Source organism: Urocitellus parryii, chromosome 11, assembly GCF_045843805.1.
Source record: "Urocitellus parryii isolate mUroPar1 chromosome 11, mUroPar1.hap1, whole genome shotgun sequence".
Classification (NCBI taxonomy): Eukaryota; Metazoa; Chordata; class Mammalia; order Rodentia; family Sciuridae; genus Urocitellus; species Urocitellus parryii.
In genome coordinates, this window is record NC_135541.1 from 16,497,338 (window position 1) to 16,521,728 (window position 24,391).

Consider the following 24,391-nt stretch of genomic DNA (forward strand, 5'->3'; position numbering starts at 1 on the left):
GCTTTACAATAAACAAAAAATCCGAGGGGGTGGAGGGCGTAGTTCAGCGGTAGAGCACTTGGCTAGCATGTGTGAAACCCTGGGTTCAATTCCCAGGACTGCAAGAAAAGAAAGAACAACTGAGAGGCCGGGGAGGGGGGTGCCACATGTCTGTAACCTCAGAAACTAGGGAAGTTGAGGCAGGAGGATGGCAAGTTTGACGTCAGCTCAGCAAGTTAGTCAAAAACAGCAAAATACTGCTATGTTTGTGTGATAGGAAAAGAAAAAACTGGTTTTTGATAAATGTTCCTTAATTCAGACTTATTCCTTGTATTGAAAATGTTTATTATCTCGGATTAGAGGTCTTCTATTAGGCCAAGATTGATGATGCACTCCTGTAGTTCCAGCTACTGGGGAGACTAAGGCAGGAGGATCACAAGTTCCAGGCCAACTGCAGCAACTTTGTGAGACTTTGTCTCAAAAGTTATAAAGGGTTGAGGGCTGGGGATGTGGCTCAAGCGGTAGCGCGCTCGCCTGGCATGCGTGCGGCCCGGGTTCGATCCTCAGCACCACATACCAACAAAGATGTTGTGTCCGCCGAGAACTAAAAAATAAATATTAAAAAAAAAATTCTCTCTCTCTCTCCTCTCTCACTCTCTCTTTAAAAAAAAAAAAAAAAGTTATAAAAGGTTGAGGATGCAACTTAGTGATAGAATGGGGTCCCTGAGTTCCATCCCTAGTACTGAAAAAAAGGCTTATATCAGTTTTATAGTTAACAACAACAAAAACTAAATAAAGCATTTTGCACAATGCCTATATCAGCTCATTTAATCCTCACAAACAGCTATAAGATTCCTTCCCTGTCTTCCAGATGAGGATACTGAGGTTCAGAAAATCAGGATGATTCACCTAAGGACCTATAACATACCAGAGGAGGATCGGGGATTTGAACCTGTGTTGGTCTGAGTCCAGAGGGATGCAGAAATGGCAAAGCTTTAGGCTGTCTCTGGAATCAGAAGTGGGTGGTCTCTCTCCCAAGCAGATTTCTCTTTAGTCCAAGGAAGAATTTTTAACTAGAATTGTCCAAAGAATATGGGCATCCTGAAAAGGGAATGAGTTCCCTGTCACTAATGATGTCCAAATAGAGGACCACTGAGTGTCCTGGAGGGGGATCCAGGAGAACTGACACTATACCTTCTTCCTCAGACCTAACTGGCAGGACTGTTTCTCCTTGGAGACCCAGAGCTACACAAGATAGGCTGTGTTGTCTCACTGGATCGCTGGCACCCTGGAGGTGGATGTCTGGGGCTTCTCCATCTTAGTCTTCACCATTGCCCCATCTAGAGGGGGTACATCACTGTCACGCTGGAGAGGAGGGGACAGCTTTTAGTCACCTTCCAGTGTCAAATCCTGATCTAGATGCTCTAAATCGTGAGACCAATGTAAGAGGTAGGTATTATGGCAGAATTTGATTTCATTTATTCATTTATTTTGGTACTGGGATTAAACCCAGGAGAGCTCTACCACTGAGCTACCACCAACCGGGCACGGTGGCACATGCCTGTAATCCCAGCAATTTGGGAGACTGAGTCAGGAGGATCCCAGGTTCAAGACCAGCCTCAGCAACTTAACGAGACCCTGACTCAAAAAATAAAAAGGACTGAGGATGTGGCTCAGTGGTTAAGCGCCCCTGGCATGTAATACATATAAGATATATAAATATATAAACATATAAGTATGTGAATATATATGTACATGTGTATTTAATTATTTACTTCTTTGTTTTTCTTAAGACAGGATCTTGCTAAATTGCCCAGGCCAGCCTCGAATTTGCAATCCTCCTGTTCAGCCTCCCGAGGAGCTGGGATTACAGTCGTGCGTCATGGAGCCTGGTCCTATTTCAGAGATGAGGATTCTGAGACCAGGAGAAGGAAGTGACTACACCAAGGGCGCCAGGTCCGTCCTCTCGAGACGGACTCCCACCGTGCCAGCCTCGGTGGGGGCGGGGCTTCGAGTGGGCGGGGCCGTGGGTGTCCTGGGGAGGCACCGCCCGGTTCTCCCGGGTTGGCGGGCTGGGGCCATTTGGTCTGCGCGCAAAGAGCCGCGGGGACCATGGAGCCGGTGCCGCTGCAGGACTTCGTGCGCTCCGTGGACCCCGCCTCCCTCCCGCGCGTGCTGCGGGTCTACTCCGGAGTCTATTTGGAGGGTGAGTGGCGGGGCTCTCCCCAGGTGTGGGGCGAGGGCGTTGTAACCTAGGGAAGCCTCAGCCGGGGTTCCAATGCTGACGCCTCCACAGCCCAGGGTTGGTGGTTTGGGGCCACCATCAACCCCTCTACACCTCAGCTTTTGCTGTCGTGGAATCGGGGACCGCTGACCTGTCTTGCAGGTGGTGCTGGGAAGTCAGTGAGTTCGGCACGGGAGGTGGGTGGAAGCGAGCCAAGACCTGGTGGAACCACGGTTTGCATACTGTGCGGTTTTTTTTTTTTTTTTAATTTTATTTTTCGTTGTAGATGGACACAATATCTTTATTTTTATTTGTTTATATTTATGTGGTGCTGAGGATCGAACCCAGGGCCTCACTTGTGCGAGGCAAGCCCTCTACCACTGAGCTACGACCTCAGCCCCATACACTATGCGTTTTGAGAACCGAGACTGTGCCCAGGGAGCGGCATCAGGGCGCTCTGGAGCATTGCTGTTGTTTGACCATTTGTGGTGCTGGGGATTAGGGCTTGAACCCGGCAGGCAAGTGCTTCTTTACTGAGCTACATCTCAGCCCCCAATGCGTAAGTGACAGGTCGGTCCTCCCATCTCTGCCATACACTCCTCCCTACTCTGTCTTCCCTCTGCTTCGTCTCTGGCCCTTCGCTAGATGGTGGGCAGTACCTGATCTGACCGGTCTTCAGTTTTCAACTTAAACGGCTCTTACTCCGGGAAGACCTCCCTGCTCTTTGCTCCTTGGCTCACCTGCACATTGCTCTCTGCCCACAGCCCACCTGCAGAGGCACAGTGATAATTTATTGCCTGAAAGAACTAGAGGGATTGACAGGCAGTGCACGGAAAGCTAGGCTGCTCTGTGGGGAGAGAGAAACTTTGGGCCAAAGTGGAAGAAGGGGAGGTGGAGGAGGAAGGGATCTGAGAGTGCTGGGGGTGGGGTGCAGGCTCCTGACTTGTGCGCAGTTCTTCTGCAGAAGTGCCCTGCGCCATCCTTCTCCCTCGCTGGAGCAGCACTTTCTGCACCACAGCCATTTCCTGCAGTGTTCTGAGGACCCAAATGGGATCCTAGGCTAAAACCGAGACACACAGAGGACCACCCAAGGCTTGCCTGAGGCTCGAGGGGCACCACCTCATGGTGGGTCTCTCCAAATCCATTTGGGAATCTGAAGGATTTGAGTTCAAGTTCTGACTTCACCTCTGGGGGCTTCCTGCAGACAGGCACCTGGGATCTGTTTGTTTTTCTCCCCAACCTGGGACCAAGCTCCTCTTACCTCCCAGCTCTCTTGCCTGCCCATGTCACAATATCTGAGTTTCCTCATTCTGCCTGACTTAGGGTGGTGGGAAATGGCGGAAGCCGGAGTGACGTGATTAGAGAAGAGCTTGACAGGGTGTGAGTGTGCAGATGGGATGAGTGTGGAGGAGGGTCAGTTGGCTATTCCGATAGGGGCAGACACAGGGCAGGGGACTCTGGACTAGTTGACTATGTAGTTAGGAGCACTGGTTTTGGAGGCAGCTACCTTGGGCTTGATCCCAGTTCAGCCTCCTGTTACCTGATCATCTGATGAATGCACTCAACCTCTTCAGTCTAAGTCATTATTTAAGAATGAGAAACTGCTCCTTTCTCCAGGGCACGCCTAGGTTTAAAATGCAGTGATGCATGTGTAGCACTTAACGGAGGGTCAGGTATATGTAGCTCTGCAGCTGCTGCTCTCACTGGCTGGGGGCGGTCCACATCCTCACATTGTAGACGGAATGTGGTGAGCCCGTGGGCATTTTCCTGGGGTAAGAATAAAGTTCTCATTGAAGAAGACCTTAGAAGATGGAAAGATCTCCCATGTTCTTGGATAGGCAGAATTAATATTGTCAAAATAGCCTTACTACCAAAAGGAATATACAGACTTAATGCCATTCCTATTAAAAATCCAGTGATATTCTTCATAAAAATAGAAAAAGCAGTCATGAAATTCATTTGGAAAAATAAGAGGCCCAGAAGAGCCAAAGCAATCCTTAGCAAGAAAAGTGAAGCAGGAGGCATCATGATACCAGAACTTAAATTATACTATAGAACTGTAGTAACAAAAACAGCATGGTATTGGCACCAAAACGGACCCAAAGGCCAGTGGAAATGGAATAGAAGTCAGAAACCCATATAAATACAGTTATCTAGACAAAGGTGCCATAAGCATACATTGGAGAAAAGATAGCCTCTTCAACAAATGATGCTGGGGAAACTGGGAATCCATATGTAGTAGATTGAAATCCCACCCTGCACAAAACTCAACTCAAAGTGGATCAAGGACCTAGGCATTAGACCAGAGACTACACCTACTAGAAGAAAATGTAGGCCCAATTCTCCATCATGTCAGCTTAGGAACCGAATTTCTCAATAAGACTTCTAAAGCACAAGAAGTAAAATCAAGAATCAATAAATGGGATGATATCAAACTAAAAAGCTTCTTCACAGCAAAGGAAACAAATATGTTAAAAGAGAGCCTGTAGAAAGGGAAACAATCTTTGCCACCTGCACCTCAGATAGATAAAAAGAACTCAAAAAACTTAACCCAAAAAAAAGTATATCCCAATCAATATCAAATTTTTCTTTTTTGATGGTGCTGGAGATTGAACCTGGGGTCTTGTGTATGCTAGGCAAGCACTCTACCAACTGAGATATAATCCCCTGCCCCCTTTAAAATATATCAAAAATTTTTCTTTGTTTTTAACCCAATCAATAAATGGGCAAAGGAACTGAACAGGCACCTCACAGAAGAAGAAATACAAATGGACAACAAATATATGAAAAACTGTTCAACATCTCTGACAATTAGAGAAATGCAAATTAAAACTACACTGAAATTCCATTTACTCCAGTTAGAATACAAGTAGGGGCTGGGGATATAGCTTGGTTGAAGAGTGCTTGTTTCACATGCACAAGGCCCTGGGTTCTATTCCCAGAGCTACAGGAAAACAAAAAACAAAAAATAAGTAACAAAAATTGTTGGCGAGGTTATGGGGGAAAAGGTTCACTCATACATTCATACATTGCTGGTGGGTATGGAGATTCCTTAGAAAACTTGGAATGGAACCACTGTTTGATCCAGTTATCCCACTCCTTGGAATACCCAAAGGACTTAAAATCAGCATATTACAGTGACACAGCCACATCAATGTTTATAGTAGTTCAATTCACAATAACTAAGCTATGGAACCAACCTAGGTGCCCTTCAACAGATGACTGGGTAAAGAAAGTGTGGTATATATACACAATGGAATATTACTCAAAGAAGACTGAAATTATGGCATTTGCTGGTAAATGAATGGAACTGGAGACCATGCTAAGTGAAATAAGCCAATACCAAACAAACAAACAAACAAAAAAAACAAACAAAAACCAGAGGCCACATGTTCTCTGTGATATGTGAATGCTAACACACAATAAGGGGGTAGAGGGAAGAATAGAAGTTCAGTGAATTAGACAAAGGGGAATGGAGGGAAGGAGAAATATGGAGGGGGGATGGGAATAGGAAACACTGTAGAATGAATCGACATAGCTTTCCTATGTTCATATGTGAATACACTACTAGTGAAACTCCACATCATGTACAATCACAAGAGTGGGATCCTAATTAGAATAGTTATAATGTATAATATATCAAATACACTCTACTGTTACGTATATCTAAAAAGAACAAATTTTAAAATGAACCTAAAAAAGTGAGTAAAGTTCTCTGGGCCAGTGTGAGGGATCTCCTGGGGGGTTCCCTGGGAGTAGGGTGGGGTCAGGTGGCCCCAAGGCCTTCCACCTGCAGTTTTCTGTCTGCGATCAGTTGGATGGGGAGCCTGTGCATTCTATACGGTGAGAGATCTCTACTATGCATCTTCTAAGTTCTCTGCATGGCTTTAGCAATTTAAAACAGGAAAGCAGAGCTGCCAAGCTTGTAGGTGGCACCCAGAACCTTGGCCAAAGGGCCTTACCCTGTCAGTGGCCTCCACTGTCTACTGTGCTTCCTTTAAAAGCAACTCATCTGGATGGGTGTGGTGGTGCATTCCTTTAGTCCTAGAGACTCAGGATGCTGAGGCAGGAGGATCGAGTATCATGAGTTCAAAGCTGTCCTAAGCAATTCAGTGATACCCTGTCTCTAAATAAAATATTTTAAAAAAGGGCTGGGGATGTGGCTCAGTGGTTATGTGCTCCTGGATTCAATCCCCAGTACCAAAACTAATTAATTAATTAATTAACTAATTAAAAAATAAAAGCAACTCATCTGGCCTGGAGTGTGGTGCATGCTTGTAATCCCAGCAACTCAGGAGGCTGAGACAGGAAGATTGCAAGTTTGAGGTCAGTCTCATCAATTTAGCAAGGCTCTAAGCAAGACTCTGTCTCAAAGATAAAAACAAGGGGCTGGAGTTATGGTTCAGTGGCAGAGCATTTGCCTAGCATGTGTGAGGCACTGGGTTCAATCCTCAGCACCACATATAAATACATAAAAAATAAAGGTACATCAACAACTAAAAAATATTAAAAACAAAAATAAATAAAAATAAAAAACAAAAAGGGATAGGGATGTGGCTCAGTGGCAAAGCACCCCTGGGTTAAATCCTTGATACAAAAAAAAAAAAAAAAAAAAAGCATTTGAAGCAGAAAGCAAGGTGTTGGGAGTGTCTGGCGCGTACCTGTGTGACCTGCAGGAACCACTGACTCTCTGAGTCTGTACAGTGAGGGAGTTGAGGGTCACTGGATTATTTACTCAGAGCCAGGCCATGCTGGCTGCAGTGACGCCGAGATGGACCAGTCCTACCTGAGAGCTCATGCTCGGAGGCACAGCCATGTGAAAAAGGCCAGAGAAGGCAGCACACAGGGGCGTATATAACGCTAAGAGAAAGCAATGACAGGGCTGTCCTGAGGATGGCTGAGCCAGCTGGCAGAGGAGGGGTGGCCAGGGAAGGGCATTCTAGGCAGCAATTTATGCAAAGGTACAGCAGAGCAGAGTCCGTGGGGAACAGGGCACAGGCCACCCAGGGCTTGGCCCTTGCCAACTGAGGAAACTGAGTCCTTGTCTCCACAGGCTCCATCTATGAGATCGATGGGAATGAGTGCTGCCTCTCCACAGGGGACCTGATCAAGGTCATCCAGGTTTGCCTCCAGAAGGTGATCTGTGAGGATCCAGGGACAGGTCAGACCTTGGAGCTCCCTCCCAACTTTCAAGGTAAGGACACCTTTGCCTCCCTTGGCACCCTCCAGGCATGCCAGTGGGTCACTTGTGGGTGTGCTTGCTGATCCCAGTACCTACTCCCACCCCTCTGGCTTTACACACGAGGTTCTCATATTCACCACTATCCAGCCTCAAGGCCAAGGATGAATGACTTCAGAGCAGTCTGACACTCTGATCACATCTGCTTCTGTACTCTGATCGCATCTGCTTCTGTACCAGGCCTATGCTCACTCACATATTCACTCATCAAACATCTGCCAACACCCATATGTGACAGGCCCTAGCAGGGGCAGGAGTGTGGAACTCAGGATGAACCAGGTGCTTCCAGGGTGGCAGTGAGAGGTGGACAACAGCTGAATAGGCACATACTTTAGAGAGGACTCTGGGTGCAGAAACCTGCCCTGCCAGTGCTCTGTAAGGCTTGCTGGAAGCAGTGGCTCCCAAGCTAGAAGAAGGATCCCAGCTTGAAATGCACATGTGTATATGGTGTTTAAAAAACCCCAAGGCACCCAGTGATCACACGAGACCTGTACCTTGGTGGACCATGGCCCAGACCTTGAACAGCAGCCTGGATGGGAATCCCAGATCTGCTATTATCTCTTGACCACCACAAGTTCCTGTGGTCTCACTAGGCCATAGCTTCCTCCTCTGTAGTGAGGGCATTAGGCTTGGTGTGAGGATTAAAGGAGCTGGGTGTGTGACGTGGAACAGGGCTGGCACACAGCAAGCACACTCTGAGGATTTGCTCTAGGCTGATGTGAAAGAGCGTGGATTCCAGGTGAGGGGAAGTTGAGAGAGGGGAGCAGGAGCCAGACCACCTGAGGCTGTGAGGTGGGCTCAGCAGTTTGGTCTTTTATTCTTTATTTTATGTGGTGCTGAGGATCGAACCCAGGGCCTCACACGTGTTAGGTGAGCTCTCTACTGCTGAGCCACACCCCAGCCCCTGGTCTCTTATTTTTTCTTTCTTTATTTTTTTCAGTACCAGGGATTGAACCCAGAGGCACTTTACCACTGAGCTACACCTTCAGCCCTTTTTATTTTTTTATTTTGAAACAGTCTTAATAAGTCACTTATAGCCTCACCGAATTGCTGAGGCTGGCCTTGAATTTGGGATCCTCTTGCCTCCTGAGTTTCTGGGGTTACAGGGGTGGGCCACTACACTGGACTTGGTCTCTGTTTTGAAGGTGCTGAGCAGTCAGTGAGGTTTTTAAATACACAAGTGACATTTTGTTTATTGTTTCTGGTACTGGGAATTGAACTGTACAAGCTTCTTTTATTTTTTATTCTGAGGCAGTGCCTCACTGCACTGCCCAGGTTGGCCTGCAACTTGCCATTCTCCTGTCTCCGCTTCCCAAGTATCTGGGATTACAGGCCTGTGGCCAGCCTGTCCTATTTTTTAGTCCTCCTTCAGGTTAGCGTATCTCCTCAGACTTCCTTTGTTTTGATGTGGACATTTCGAAGACTCCAGATCAGCACTTTTTTTTTTTTCCTTTTGGTGCTGGGGATCTAACCCAGGACCTTGCAAATGCTAAGTACATGCTCCACCGCTGGCCCCTAGACCAGTACTTTTGTGGAATGCCCGTCAGTCCAGGCTTTGTAATGTTTCCTTGGTTAGATTTGAGTTGTGGGTTTGGTGCAGGAAACATCGCTTTTGGGGATGGACATTTAGGCCACTATGGCAGATGAGTGGTTGTGGCTGGGGGTGCAGCGGAAGAGCAGAGAGCGCCAGCAGACAGGACAAGGGGTAGGTGGTGACCTGAAAACACTTTAGCCAGTAATTCCTGGAGTTTTGGAGAGAGGGACAGTGGCACTACCCCTGGTGTGGAGTGGGGGGACAACAGGTTTTGGATGTGTGGGGTTGGAGCTGTGGTGTGGCATCAGGTAGAAATGACAAGTTGGCAAAGTGAGAGGCAGGGAGGTCTTGAAGTGGGAAATTGGAAGTCGTCTGTGTCTTCTGGGGAAGGGGACACTGTTCTGTTCTCTGCCTCTGGTGACAGTCCCCTTCTGTCACCACTTCTGACCCTTACTGTCCATTCACACTGTCATTGTGCCTTCTGTCCCTCAATTCTGCAGCCTGGATGTCCAGATGTAGGCCCACCCTCAGGGTATTCTGGCTGGGTTGTCTGCAGGGCCACTCCAGGAACTGGACCTAATAAGATCTGCACCCATCCTGACTTTCCCTCCCTCTGAATCCCACAGGTCACTTCAGTCCTCTCACCAGCCCCCACAGCTTCAGAACCCTAGAGGAGCTTGTCTGTGATACAACTCAGAGCTCCATACAGTTGCCCATTTACTTCACGTCAATCCACAGCATTGTCACAAAGAAGAGGGTGGTGACTGAGAACCAGCCCCTCATGCTTGAGGCTGTGGAAATGCATCATGGGACCCACTGTGCACGCTGTGTCTTGGTGTCAGGAGCCCAGCAGGTTGTCCTGCACCTGCCCCTGTCCCAGAAGGGGCCCTTCTGGAGATGGAAGCCTGGCACCCCCCAAACCCTGCTCCAGGTTCTGCAGGACCCAGCTTATAGGGATGGCATGTTTACCTGTCCAAGCCTTCCCTGGAACTCCCTGATCCTAAGGCCCCAGTATGAGGTCCAAGCCATCATGCACAGTGAGTAGCCTGGGCGGGGGTGGGGGGGATGGATGTGGGGGGATAGAGGGCCCTGGGGAGCTGGTCTGATGGAAGACATCATCCCTCCATGGGGCGATGTCTCCCCTACTCTTAGGGGTACCAGGTGGCTTGCCCAGTACATACAATGTATCAAATAAAAGTGCCCAAGTGGGGAATTTGGTGTAAAAGGAAATAAGAAAATGGGCTAAACATGAGTGCTTTGTAGAACTGGCAGAAGTTGGGTTCTGAGCTTGCTAGCAGCTGGTACAAAGAGACACTTCCTCTCCAGGAACTGCAGTTGTTGCCAAGCGAAAAGCTGACCAGTTGTTTGGGAGGAACATTTCCTGACTTGGGGAGAGGAGGATTGCTCCTGAAAGCCCCCTCTGTTGAATGACCAGAGGGTACGATCAGTGAACCCCAGCTGTTTCTCCTTGTTTCTTGGTGTATTTCTCAGGCTGGTGGCAGTATGCAAATCAGGGCTGAGGAAACAGGCAGAACCTGGCCAAAGCTGGTTAGTGAGAGGCTAAGGCTGAGCTGAGGTAGAATGGGGGCCTGGGCCTCTTTCCTGGAGCACAGATTATTTGCAGCTCAGCTCTCTGGCATTTACCTGCAGAGCAGTTCGGGCTGACTGCAAACCATAGCGCCAAGTGTGATTCTTTAATCTTTTTAAAAAGTGGTGACGGGCTGCGGTTGTGGCTCATCGGTACAGCACTCGCCTAACATATGTGCAGTGCTGGGTTTGATCCTCAGCACCACATAAAAGTAAATAAAATAAAGGTATTGTATCCAACTACAATTATTATTATTATTTTTTAAAGGTGGTGTTAATGATAGAACCCAGGGCCTCACACATGCTAGGCAAGCATTCTAACACTGAGCTGCACTCCAAACCCTAAATTTTTTTACAGTGGAAAAATTCAAACATATTAAACAGGGGGGAAGTAAAAGGAGCTCCATGACCTGCCAGCCAGCATCACAGTAACCACTCATAATCCTCCTTGTTTCATTTCTGCCCATCCCTACTCTACCTGGTTACTTCAAGATAGACCCCAGATATCTTTTCTTTTCTTTTGGGGGGGGGTACTGGAAATTGAACTCAGGGATTCTACCACTGAGCCACATCCCCAGCTCTTTTTATTTTTTTATTTTGAGACAGGCTCTTACTAAATTGCCAAGGCTGGCCACAAACTTGTAATCCTCTTGCCTCAGCCTCCTGAGTTGCTGGGATTACAGGTGCATGCCACGGCTTCAGGCTCTTGAATCTTTTTGACAGACCGTATGGGGTTGAACAGATTTTCTTGCTCTCTGGTATAAGGTGTTTTAGACTCCTTTTGAACAGTTGTTTCCCAGGATGCCCTGAAACCACGCTGGAAAATGGTAGTAAGAGACCATAGTCTGGGGATCCAGGGACTTGAGTGGTGGCTGAGGCTTGGCAGGCTGCCCCGAATAACAAGGCAACTCAGGTTACTATTCTGAAGAAAAAGAACAGTATAACAAACGCCCCATATGAACATCTCCCAGCTTCAACCAATTATCAGCTCCTCTGGTGTGGAGCAAAAGTCCCAAGTCCCTCTAAGCCTCAGTGTCCTCACTTGTAAAATGGGGAGAGTATTCTCTGCCCTATCTTTCATGCGTTGTGATCAAACCATACAGTGATGGGCCAGTTTGCTTCATAGTCTTTTAGAGCCACTTCTTGAGTTTATCCATCAGGATGCAAATCAGTGCCTGGTGAAGAAATAAGTTGCCCAAAGTGTTTTTTTCTTCAATAGTTTTTATCTTTCTGTTTAAATTCAGAAAGGATTGGGACAGGAAGTTTTATGAAATTGTATTTAAAATTAAGAAGAGGTTGGACTGGGCTGGGGTTGTGGTAGTCTAGTGCTTCCCTAGCACTTGTGAGGCACTGGGTTCGATCTCTGCATGCATATAAATATAATTTTTTTAAAAAGAGAAAAAAGTGGTTGAACTGATTGGCTATTAGGATATTAAGGAATTATCAAACAATTATTTAGAAGCAGTGATGGTATTTTTAAAAAATTATTTTTCTTTAATTATAGATAGAAACATTTATTTATTTTTATGTGGTGCTGAGAATCGAACCCAGTGCCTCATACATGCTAGGCAAACACTCAACCACTAAGCCACAACCTCAGCCCAGTGATGGCATCTTAAAAATTTTAATTATCCCCCTTTTTAGAGAAAACACTGAAATAGGCACCCATGGCATGATGTGATTATTCTGAGTCAGAACCTAGTATGGGGCAGTAGCTGGGGATACAGACAGAAGCATATGGGCCATGAGTTAAAAGTTGAAGCTGGATATTGGGCACATTAAACTATTCTATTAATGTTTAAAAATAGTGATTTTGTTAAAAAAAAAAGAGGCTTAAGGAAAAGAGAGGGCAAAGAATCTAGTACAAGAGGAAAATGCTGGTAGGAAAGAAAAGCTACAAATAGGAAGGAGGCCACTAGTACTGACAATGCTCTTTGCTAGGGTGGGGTCCATCACCGGGTCTGTGTGGTGCACCCCTGAGCTGACCTCCCCCCACAGTGCGCAAGACCATCGTCAAGATCCCCTCCACGCTGGAGGTCGATGTTGAGGACGTCACCTCCTCTTCCCAGAATGTCCACTTCATCAAACCACTGCTGCTGAGTGAGGCCCTGGCCCAGGGGGGCCCCTTCCCCCTCTCCACAGAGATCCTGGAAGTTCCAGAGGCACCCCCCATCTTCCTCAGCCCGTGGGTGGGCTCTTTGCGCAAAGGCCAGAAGCTCTGCATCTATGGCCTGGCCTCACCACCATGGCGGGTCCTGGCCTCAAGCAAGGGCCGGAAGGTGCCCAGACACTTTATGCTCTCTGCGGCCTACCAGGGCAAGCTGCGGCTCCGGCCAAGGGAGTTCCCCACAGCCTATGACCTCCTGGGTGCTCTCCGGCCAGGCCAGCCCCTCCGGGTGGTGGTCACAAAAGACTGTGAGGGGGAAAAGGAGGAATATCCTGAGTTCTCTTCTCTGGCTGTGGGTGACCGGCTGGAGGTGCTAGGGTCTGGCCAAGTCTATGGGGCCCAAGGCCAGGACATAGATGTCTTGGTTTGTCAGCGGCTGAATGACCAGTCTGGGGAGGAAAATGAAGAGTATGAAGAGGTGGAAGACCAAGAACGGCTTCTGCTGCCCCTCTACATGCCTGGTGGCTTTGTGGAGGAGAGGAACGACAACCGGCGCTACAGCCTGGCAGATCTGACTGCCCAGTTCTCCCTGCCCTGTGAGGTCAAGGTGGTGGCCAAGGACTCCAGCAACCCTGCTGATCCCCTGGTCTCCTTCCCTGGCTTGCGGCTAGAGGAGAAGATCACAGAGCCGTTCTTGGTGGTGGGCCTGGACTCCAAGCCAGGGACATACTTCGAGATCCCTCCCCGCTGGCTGGACCTGACTGTGGTGGAGACCGAAAGGCAGCTAGAGTGGCCGGCTGGGCCGCTGCCGGTGGCTACGGTGGAGGAGCTGTCAGAGGCCTTCTACTACAACCTTCGGAAGCTACCAGCCTGTGTGAACCAGGAACCCCCGCCCAGGCCCCCGAAAAGCCAGAACCTCAACGAGCAGAAAACAAGCAGCAAGGAGGAAAGCACCGAGGTACCAATTTACAGCAGGGAGGGGTCCCTTCTCAGGCTCCTCGGGGGCTCTTCCGTCACTTCTTTGCCAGGTTTCTCTAACTTGTAGTTTGCCCCACTACTCACCTTCAGTCCTCGCCATCCTAGGGTTGGTGTGATTATCCATATGACTGATAACTGAGGCCCTGAGACTCACCCAAAGTCCAATTAGTAAGTGGGAGGCCTAAACTTGAGCATAACCATGCTGATTCCAAGTTTATGGTTCTTTTCCTTTCTCTGCCACCTGCTGTCACTCTGGACTTTGAGCCTCAGCAATGTTCACTTACACTGTTCCAGCAGCCTCATTGAGCCTTCCTGGACAGCTGTCAGAAGCCTCCCCAATCCTTCTCTGGTTATTGCTAGGCCTTGACTCCATGTACTCCACATGGCATCAGTGTCCTCTGAGTTGACTCTAGTCTGGCCTTCCTGGGCCATTTCCCACAACCCATTCTGCAGTTCCCACTCCACCCACCAAGGACTCCCAAAGCCTCACACAGGGGGCCAGGACTCCTAGTGGCAACGTGCACGTACCTGGCCTTTGGCCAGCACCGTTCTTCCATGGGGTGAAGTGAGGCTCAGAGTCCCCTGTGTTTCAGTTATGCTCCAGGCTCTGTGGCTAGAGAGCTGGGGGGTGGCGCAGGGCAGGAACTCTACCTGCTGCAGGGCCAGTGAGCTCCACTGAACTGAACCACAGGGAATCAGGTGTGACAAAAGACCCAAGCATAGTCACATTCCACCACCAGCACAAGCCACTCCTCCACATGTGCTGGTGAAGCCATCTCAGGGTAGACCTGAGGTGGCCTCACCAGCACTGCTGCTGTTAGCTGCCTTCCAGGGGAGCGCCTACTCCATGGCAGGTCTTCTGTAGCACTAGCTCAACTACTCTCAGTACACCTAAGGTAGGAACCAATTCTTTTACTTTTTTTCCCCTGTGGTGCTGGGTGTTAAGTTTTTAATCACTATGACCAAAATACCTGACAACCTAAGATGGGGAAGTTTATTTTGGACTTATGGTTTCAGAGAGGTTAAGTCCATAGCTGGTAACTCTTACTGCTCTGGGCTCAAGGTGAGGCAGAACATCATGGCAGGAGAGGTTGGTGGAGAGCTACTCAGTTCATGGTGACCAGGAAGCAGAGAAATCAAGGAGCCCAGGACAAAATTTAACCCATAAGGCCATGCCCCAGTGCCTTACATCCTCCAACCACACACCACTTGTCTACAGTTACCACCCAGTAGTCCATTTACATTATTAATCCAGGGTTGGGGTTGTGGCTCAGTGGGAGAGTGCTTGCCTACATGTGTAAGGTACTGGGTTTGAACCTCAGCATTGAATACAAATAAATGAATAAAATAAAAGCCCATCAACTACTAAAAAAATTTTTTTAAATAAAAAATGATTAATCTACCAAAAGGATTAATCCACTGATTAGGTTATAGTTCTTATTAATCTATTTCACTTCTGAACATTCTTACACTAAATACAGGAGGGAGCTGTTCCAGGGTAAACCATTTACCCTGAGGATAGAACTCTACCAGACCTCCATCCCCAGATTATTTTCTTAATTTTGAGGCAGGGTATCACCAGGATGCCCAGATTGGCCTTGAATTTGCAATTCTCTTGCTTCTGTTTCCAGAGTAGTTGGGACTATAGGCATGTGCCACCATACTCAGCAGAATCCAATATTCTTTTTTTCTCATTGAGAAAATAGGCACAGAAAGGCAAGTTCAACATGAGCTCACAGAGTGGCAGGGCTAAGTTTAAAAACAGCCTGTGCACCTAACTACTACTGCTCTGCCTAGAAAATGAGCAGAGAGCTATAAAACAAATGCTTTGCAAACTAACAAAGTTTTGGACCTTGGGACTGTACTTAGTACCATGTTGGTAGCTATATAGTAGTGGAAATTATGAAGATTAGTACTGAGTGGTCTTGTCCTCACATCTGTGGACAGGGGTGAGACAGTCATTTTTTGACAGGCTAGACTGGGGTCCCTGAAACAGGCATATGACTGTGCTGGAAAGAATACTGTACAAAGGACTGAGAGCCCTCAGTCCCAGCCTTGGGTCCACAAGGAATCACTGCTATGGCCCTTGAACAGTACCTGCTCCTGTCTAGACACCAGGCTCTCCCTTTCTGATCAGGGGACGGGGACGGTTCACTCTCTAAAGCAAGATGTGGTGAAAAGGCCACTGGCTTCATAGGTCACCGATGTGGTGCTGGGTCCAATCCTTGGCCCCACTTAGGACCTCTGCCCTGTGGGGATAGCTGACAAGGCACAACTCTTCCTTCATTTGTAAATTGAAAACTGAAACAGACCCTATTAGAGGTTACTTGAGGATTCAGTGTGCACACATGTACGGCCTATGGTAGTTCAGTGAAAGTCCTCTTGGAGCCCTCAGACCAGCAGCTTTGTTCTGAAGCTTTGTGATTATCTTCTCATGGTCTCTCCACTTTGTTTCTCCCCACCCTCCAACCACAGATTTAAAGGCCATTCACTGGCTCCCTATGTGGAGAATCCCAGGGATACCCTGCCTCTAGTCCCCAACCCCAAGTATTTTATGTGCTTGTACCAAAAACAAGCTTCCTGGGAAGCCTTAACCTGAAAAGCAAGTAGAGAGAAGTGGCCATTGTTGGTAAATTATACTTCATGGACTCTGCTGCCATTCCTTGCGACCTTGTTAATTTCTGTTTTTTCTCCCAAAGTCTTCTAAAGTCTCAAAACCAAAGCATCCCAAGACCTCTCTGCTGCCCAAACTAAAGGCGAAGACCTTGCCAGAGTTTTTCAAGGACAAATCAGAAATGTACAGCAAGGTTACCACCCGAAAGGGCATCAGGCCCACTGAGTCCCAAACAGAGAATCCAGGTGAGTCCCTTATATGCCTGCCCACCTTGTCCTTGCTTCTCCCCTTCCTACCCTGTTTCTCTGCTGCTCAGTACATCAGGAAAATGCACTGTTCTCATCTCCGTGGTCCCGATTTGAGGGCTGAGCCAGGAAGGTCCCTTGTCTCTCTCCCATTGGGCTGAAGAGCCCTGGCAAAGAAACAAGTTCAATCCCCAACACACTACCCTCCCCATGGCACACAGGGCAAACCAAGTAGCTGAGGTGTTCAAAGAACAAATTGTGGTTTCTTGGCTACCAAGGACCCAGAACACCCAGGCCAATTTCTTCCCTATTCAAGTGAGGAAACTGTAGAGGGGAAGGAACTTGCCTAATGCCAAAGATTCTCACTGACTTGGAATGCTTTTGCAGATACCGAAGAACATGATTATGAAGAAATAGCTGAGCACTTTCGGAAAACCCTCTAGGTGCTGGAGAAGCTGAGCCTCCTAACTGCTGCATCTTGGGGAATAAGGACACCAGCCAACCCTTGAAAGCCTCCAACATCTGGCACAAGGTCTCAGAGAAATCACTCAGGCAGAGAATGGAACTCAACAGCAGACACAGCACCAGCTCCTTGCTCGTGGATCCCTCAGCCTGAGCTTTGGTATCCAGAGGAGCTAGCTGGGCTCTACTCAGTCTTGTGTCCGTCCCTACCAGTTGTCTCACTGGTGGGTGCAGAGAAGTCAGAAAGGCCACCAACCTTCACTGAGTAAAGGGGACTTCTTTGACCACACTGCATTGAGGGCCCTTCATGTTTGCCACCCCTCCCAGGTTTTTTGCCCCTCAGAGGCTAGGACTGTGTCATCCTCATCTTGATAGCACCTGGCACATGATCAGCACTTGCTAAATGGGATTTGTATGAATGTGTGTGGATCTGGCTTCAAGAACAAAATCTTAGGGCCTTGGTTCTCAAGAACTAGGGGAGCCAATTCAAAAAGAATCTAAGGGAGGGGCTGGGAATATAGCTCAGTTGGTAGAGCACTGCCTAGCATGCATGAAGCCCTGGATCCAATTCCCAGCAAAACACACATGAAAAAACTTTGTGGAGACCCAAAGCTGTGGAAGACTAACAGGTTTCAGTAGGTGGTGCTGACATTGTTAAAGCTATAAGTGACTATTAATATTGTTTCTTCTAAAAACATGTAATAAAAGTAACATCTGGATTTTTTTCTTTTTCTTTTTTTTTTTTAGTGCTATGGATTGAACCCAGGAGCACATTTTATTTTTTGAGACAGGGTCTAAATTGCTTAGGGCCACACTAAGTTGCTGAGACTGGCCTTGAACTTGTGATCCTCCTGCCTAAGCCTCTGGAGTTGCTGGGATTACAGGCATGCACCACCACACCAGGCTGGATTTCTACATGAGTATCTTTTATCTTTTCTTAACTTCTGCCTGTACCCCAGACCCTTTACAAACCATATCCAATTCCTTAACTCCTAGAGGCAGACAATGGCTTGATTTTTAAAGGTTAGGAGAAAGATTGATCAAGAGCCTCAGGAGGAAGATTAATGCAGTCAGTAAATAAGGGTGAATTCCCCAAAAGTAAGAGCCTATGTTAGGATCCCAGCTTGCCACCTACCAGCTTTAGCTATCAGCAAGTTATTGTAACCTCTTTAAGCTTCAGTTTGTTTGCCTTCTGGCACCAGGGATTGAGGTTCCAGGATGTTCTATCATCACGGAGCTACATTCCTCTTTTTAAAAATTTTGAGAGAGGGTCTTGCTAACTTGCTGAAGTTGGCCTCAGTTAGTGATCCTCCTGCCTCAGCCTCCAGTGGTACTAGGATTACAGACATGCACAACCACACCCAGCTAAGTTTATTTCTTGACACATAAAACTAATAGTTATTTACCTAACAATACTGTTTTAAAGATCAAGTGAGATATCTTTACAAAGCATTTAGCACAGTATCTGGCACACAGTAAATACTCACTAAACATGTTAATAGTAGCATTGTTGACCAAGGTCATGCAGCTGTGTCTGTCTCTAATATGTACTCTTCCCACATGTGTACACTGTTTTCTAGTAATGAAATTCATACCATGTTTAAAACATGTCATTTCCAGAACTTAAATTAGCATTATCTGCTTCTATACCTAGAAGACCCAAAAAGTTCCACCAGAAAACTTCTAGAACTAGGTAAATGAATTCAGCAAAGTAGAAGGATATAAAAATCAACACTCATAAAATACTTGGGAATCAACTTAAAGAAAGAGGTGAAAGATCTATACAATGAAAACTACAGAACCCTAAAGAAAAGAAATCAAAGAAGACCTTAGATGATAGAAAGATCTACCTTGCTCTTGGATGGGCAGAATTAATATTATCAAAATGACCATACTACCAAAAGCACGATACAGATTTAATGCAATTCCAATCAAAATCCCAATGGCATTCTTCATAGAAATAGAAAAAGCAGGCATTAAATTCATCTGGAAAAATAGGAGACCCAGAATAGCTAAAGCAATCCTTAGCAGGAAGAGTAAAGCAGGTGGCATCACTATACCAGACCTTAAGCAATAGTGAAAAAAAAAACCCAAAAAACAGCATGGTACTGGCACCAAAACAGACTGGTAGATCAATGGTACAGAATAGACTAACCCACAAAATTAAAATTATATTAGGCAAAGGTTCAAAAACATACCTTGGAGAAAAGATAGCCTTTTCAAAAAATGGTGCTGGGAAAATTGGAAGTCCATATGCAACAAAATGAAATTAAACCCCTATCTCTCACCATGCACAAAACTCAAAAGTGGATCAAGAACCTAGGAATTAAACCAGAGACCCTGTAGCTAATAGAAGAAAAAAGTAGGCCCAAATCTTCATCATACTGGATTAGGCCCCAACTTCCTTAATCAAGAATCAATAAATGGGATGGATTCAAATCAAAAAGTTTCTTAGCAAAAGAAACCATCTGTGAGGTGACTAGAGAGCCTACATCTTTTTTTTTTTTTAAAGAGAGAGTGAGAGAGGAGAGAGAGAGAGAGAATTTTTAATATTTATTTTTTAGTTCTCGGCAGACACAACATCTTTGTTGGTATGTGGTGCTGAGGATCGAACCCGGGCCGCACGCATGCCAGGCGAGCGCGCTACCGCTTGAGCCACATCCCCAGCCCGAGAGCCTACATATTGGGAGCAAATTTTTACCCCTCACACATCAGATAGAGCACTAATCTCTAAGGTATATAAAGAACTCAAAAAGCTAAACACCAAAAAAAAAATAAATAACCCAATCAATAAATGGGCCAAGGACCTGAACAGACACTTCTCAGAAGAAAAGAGGGTGATATACAATCCATCAACAAATATATGAAAAAATGTTCATCATCTCTAGCAATTAGAGAAATGCAAATCAAAACTACTCTAAGATTTCATCTCACTCCTGTCAGAATGGAAGCTATTATGAATACAAACAACAATAAGTATTGGCGAGGATGTGGGGAAAAAGGCACACTCATACATTGCTGGTGGGACTGCAAATTGGTGCAGCTAATCTGGAAAGCAGTATGGAGAATCCTTGGAAAAACTAGGAATGGAACCACCATTTAATCCAGCTATCCCTTTTCTTGGTCTATACCTAAAAGACTTAAAAAACAGAATACTACAGGGACACAGCCACATCAATGTTTATAACAGCATAATTCACAATAGCTAAACTGTGGAACCAACCTAGATGCCCTTCAGTAGATGAATGGTTAAAAAAATAATGTGGCATATATACACAATGGAATATTACTGAGCAATAAAAGAGAATAAAATCATGGCATTTGCAGGTAAATGGATGGAGTTGGAGAAGATAATGCTAAGTGAAGTCAGCCAATCCCAACAAAACAAATGCCGAATGGTTTCGCTGATACAAGGAGGCTGATTCATAGTGGGGAAGGAAGGGGGAGAATGGGAGGAAAAGACAAAGTCCAGATAGGGCAGAGGGGTGGGAGGGGAAAGGAGTGGGCAGGGGGTTAGAAATGTTGGTGGAATGTAATGGACATCATTATCCAAAGTACATGTATGAAGACAAATTGTTGTGAATATACTTTGTATACAACCAGAGATAGGAAAAAATGTGCTCTATATGTGTAATATGAATTGTAATGCATTCTGCAGTCATATTAAAAAAAATTTTAAAAATGTCATTCTCAACCAACATGGCTTTAATATGATACATGGCTTTAATCCCAGTGAATTGGAAGGCTGAGGGTCAAAAGCTTGAGGCCAGTCTCAGCAATTTAGACCCTTCCTCAAAGTAAAAAATGAAAAGGGATGGGGATGGAGATAATGGTAGGGCATCCCTGGTTCAATACCCACTATCAAAAGAAAAAAAAAAAAAAATGCTGGGCGCAATGGCTCATGCCTGTAATTCCAGCAGCTTAGGAGGCTAAGACAGGAGGATCATGAGTTCAAAGCCAGCCTCAGCAATGGTGAGGCACTCAGCAACCCAGTGAGACCCTGTCTCTAAATAAAATACAAAATAGGGCTGGGGATGTGAGTCAGTGGTTGAGTGGCCCTGGGTTCAATCTCCAGTACAAAAAAAAGAAAAAAAAAAAAAAAAAAAAAAAAAGGGGGTCCTACACTACAGAGCCAATATGCTGGCTAGAGAGCCTCCTCTATCCAGTGCAGTAGAGATAAAGTAACAAATACCAATTCTTGTTTTTGCAGAGATTACCTCAGCTTCCAAGTTCAACATGTTTGTTAAGTAAGACCACCATTTCCTGAAAGTACTGAAACTTTGGTTACCTGGTATTCATGGAATTAAACATTAGATCAGCAGTGAAGACAGACATAAAAGATATTCTGAATCTCCAACTGAGGGAGGACCTGAGAAGATCAGAGTTCTAGCTCTGGATTCTAGGCACTGCGCTTTGTGTTCTCTTTTGCCTGCTCCTTGCTGGGCTGTCTGGACCTCCTTCACTTCACAGGTCTTCCCAGCACCATACTCCTGTATGGAGTTCTCTAGGTGACTTCTGACTGGCTCTTTTGGGCTACTACAGTCCTAGCATTGGCATCCCAAACTCATCTACCCATCAGTTCCCATGCCCTTCTCCAGAGAGATTAATCTACACTGCATAGGACCCTCAGGAAGAGAGTATTATGGGAGAAGTAATAAGACTGAGACAAAAAGTGCCTTCTTGGCACTGAACCCTTGGCCAAATGCCAGTTTTCATTCCCATGTTTGCATTCAATCTTGGCATAAAATTGAGCAAGATAAATATCAAAGCCACAATAAGAGGGCAGACAGTTCTTACAAAACGGGCTTTTTGAGCGACCAAATGCTGCAGTGTAGAGAAAAGAAGCAATTTTTCATTAGCAAAAGCACTGCTTAAAAAGAAAACTTACTTAAAAACAACAACTGTAGACTATTATCAGAGCAAAAAGAAAAAGGGTTGGCAGGAAACTGGAGGCAGATACTGGTTTCTGGGTGCTTTTTAAAAATCTCTTGAATAGCTCCTAGGGAGAGGTTGGGAGGGTGTTACAATGGGTCTGGGGATGTCCCTCCTGAGTCATGGTCACCCAGGGTAGTTCACAGGACATGGGAACAGAAAATAGGTATTATATATCCCTTTATATTTCTTCTTCTTCTTCTTCTTTTTGGTTGGTACCAGAGATTGAACCCAAGGACATTTAATGACTAAGCTACATTCTCCAGCCCTCATTTCTATTTTTAATGCTTTATAATGTATTGACATATTAATGTAAATAATTTCTAAGTAGACTAACATAAATGTAAAAATCTTCCCCTTGGTACTAGGTATTGAACACAAGGGTGCTCTACAACTGAGCTACATCCCCAGCCATTTTTTTTTATTCTAAGGGTAGTTAAGTTGCCTTGTCTGGCTTCAAATTTGCAAACTTCCTGCCTCAGCTTCCCAAGTTGCTAGGATTATAGGCATGTGTCACTGTGCCCAGCTGGCTAAAAAATTTTTAATTACCAAGTTTTTAAATCCTACCCCCAACTGTTTTTATCTTTTTCTTTATGGGGCCTCATTTCCCACCTGTAGACCTGAAGGATTCTCCTAAGAGTAGGATGGACCCATTGCTAGGCTGACACTGGGTGGTTTCTAAGAACTGCTGTTCCTTCTGTGCAAAAGACAGACATTATCAGGGGACCACAAATGCCCAAGATGCAAGTTTTTTCCTGCTTGCACAGAGCAGAAGCAAGAAGGCTTAAGTTCCATTCTGCTGAGGAATGGCCTGGCTTGCTCTCCAGACTGCTTAGCCCCACAGGCCCCTGTAGAGTTCAGAAATCACACAACTCACTGGGTGTACAACTGTAATCCCAGAAGCTCAAGGGGATGAGGCAGGAGGATCTTGAATTCAAAGCTAGCCTCAGCAAAAGTGAGGCACTAAGCAACTCAGTGAGACCCTATCTCTAAACTGGTATACTGTCGAATGCCAAAGTGGCAGGGAGGTCAGTATTACTGTGAGGCTATTCTCTGCTCTTGGGAATGCTGCCCCAGTAAGTCCCATGACACCAACCTCTTTTTTACTGGAGGAGGGAGGATATTGAGGATGGAATCCAGGGGTACTTTATCATTGAGCTACATCCCCAGCCCTTTTAATTTTTCACTTTGAGTCAGCTTAGCAAAACCCTTTTTGCTAAGCTTCCCAGGCTAGTCTTGAACTTGTGATCATCCTGCCTCAGCCTTCCAAGTCACTGAGATTATAGGCCTGCATCATCATGCCAGCTTATGCTAATCTCTTATTGTGCTTTATATTCCCTAGTTGACACTGCTGGTATCCAACACTTACTCAATTAATGAGCAAGTTCTTTTGATTGCTAAGTCATCATCTAAATTCTGAGAGGTTGAGGCAGGAATATCACAAGTTTGTTGCCAGCCTGGGAAATAGTAAATAATAAGGGCAGGGTATCTACCTCAGTGGTAGAGAACCTCTGGGTTCAATCACAGTACCAAAAACAAATAAACAAAAAAATCCAAAAGTGTGGAGGGTTTTAGCTGGCTTGAAACTTACTGACTGCTTTTCTGTTTCTAGGAGTATTTCTGTACTCTTAGAATCAATCACAGCCTTGGGCTGGGGTCGTGGCTTAGGGGTAGAGTGCTTGCACGTGCGAGACCTTGGGTTTGATCCTCAGCACCACATAAAAATAAGTAAGTGAAATAAAAGTATTGTGTCCAACTATAGCTAAAAAATAAGTATAAAAAAATTATTAAAAAAAAAAAAAAGAATCACAGCCATAACTTTGCCCATCTGAAAGGGAAGCCTGAAAGCCTAATAACTAGAAAGAGAAGTTATTCACCCATTCAAGTAGCCATTTATATATTACAAATTCAAATTTTTTTAACCCATCTTTAGCCACGGTTCTTTCTTCTTTTTCCAAGAATAGACACATTTACAAATATCACAGTGGATGACCAAGCTTTAAGCATTTGCATAATTACTCAAACCAGAACTACTATGCACATACAGAAAATAACTGGATGTTCACCCTTAGAAGCCAGGGGGTAGAGTATTCTCTAAACAGTTGTTAAATATCATTTAGAAAGAGTTAAAGCAGATATAAAATTCTTTTTTTTTCTTTTAGGTGTCAATGTATCTTTATTGATACATGGTGCTAAGAATTGAATCCTGTGTCTCACACATGCTAGGCAAGCGTTCTGCCACCGGGCCAACCCTAGCCCATAAAATTCTTATTTGCATGTTACATTTCATAAACGTTGTCTTAAACCTCTAAGATAACAGTTTTCTCTCCATAAAAGGGGAAATGAAGGATTTTATGACATAGTTTGGTCAGGCACGGTGGTACATGCCTGTAATCCCAGCGGCTCCAGAAGCTGAGGCAAGAGGATCGTGAGTTCAAGGTCAGCCTCAGCAACTCAGGGAGAATCTGTCTCAAAATATTAAAAATTGGG

At 45.7% G+C, this 24,391-nt stretch overlaps 1 protein-coding gene across 3 annotated transcripts; it reads left to right on the forward strand.

Annotated features, from left to right (window-relative positions):
* Window positions 1-2,091: 2,091 nt before the first annotated feature.
* On the forward strand, window positions 2,092-17,131 carry Themis2 (thymocyte selection associated family member 2). Of its 3 annotated transcripts, XM_026391755.2 has the most exons (7): window positions 2,092-2,185; window positions 7,257-7,397; window positions 9,603-10,013; window positions 12,562-12,716; window positions 13,104-13,628; window positions 16,348-16,507; window positions 16,895-17,131. In XM_026391755.2, the coding sequence occupies exons 1-7, from the start codon at window positions 2,092-2,094 to the stop codon at window positions 16,948-16,950; spliced, it is 1,542 nt and encodes a 513-aa protein (XP_026247540.2). In that variant the 3' UTR covers window positions 16,951-17,131. The 3 variants fall into 3 exon arrangements, with proteins under 3 accessions (XP_026247540.2, XP_026247539.2, XP_026247541.2); XM_026391754.2 differs by having other exon boundaries at window positions 12,562-13,628; XM_026391756.2 differs by lacking the exon at window positions 12,562-12,716 and having other exon boundaries at window positions 9,603-9,947; window positions 13,060-13,628.
* Window positions 17,132-24,391: the final 7,260 nt, after the last annotated feature.

Excerpts from the sequence above, each read along its gene's own strand:
- Themis2 (XM_026391754.2), top strand. The coding sequence starts at position 2,092 with ATGGAGCCGGTGCCGCTGCAGGACTTCGTGCGCTCCGTGGACCCCGCC. Across the intron at positions 2,186-7,256 it reads CTCCGGAGTCTATTTGGAGG|GCTCCATCTATGAGATCGAT; the intron begins GTGAGTGGCGGG and ends TTGTCTCCACAG. Across the intron at positions 16,508-16,894 it reads GTCCCAAACAGAGAATCCAG|ATACCGAAGAACATGATTAT; the intron begins GTGAGTCCCTTA and ends ATGCTTTTGCAG.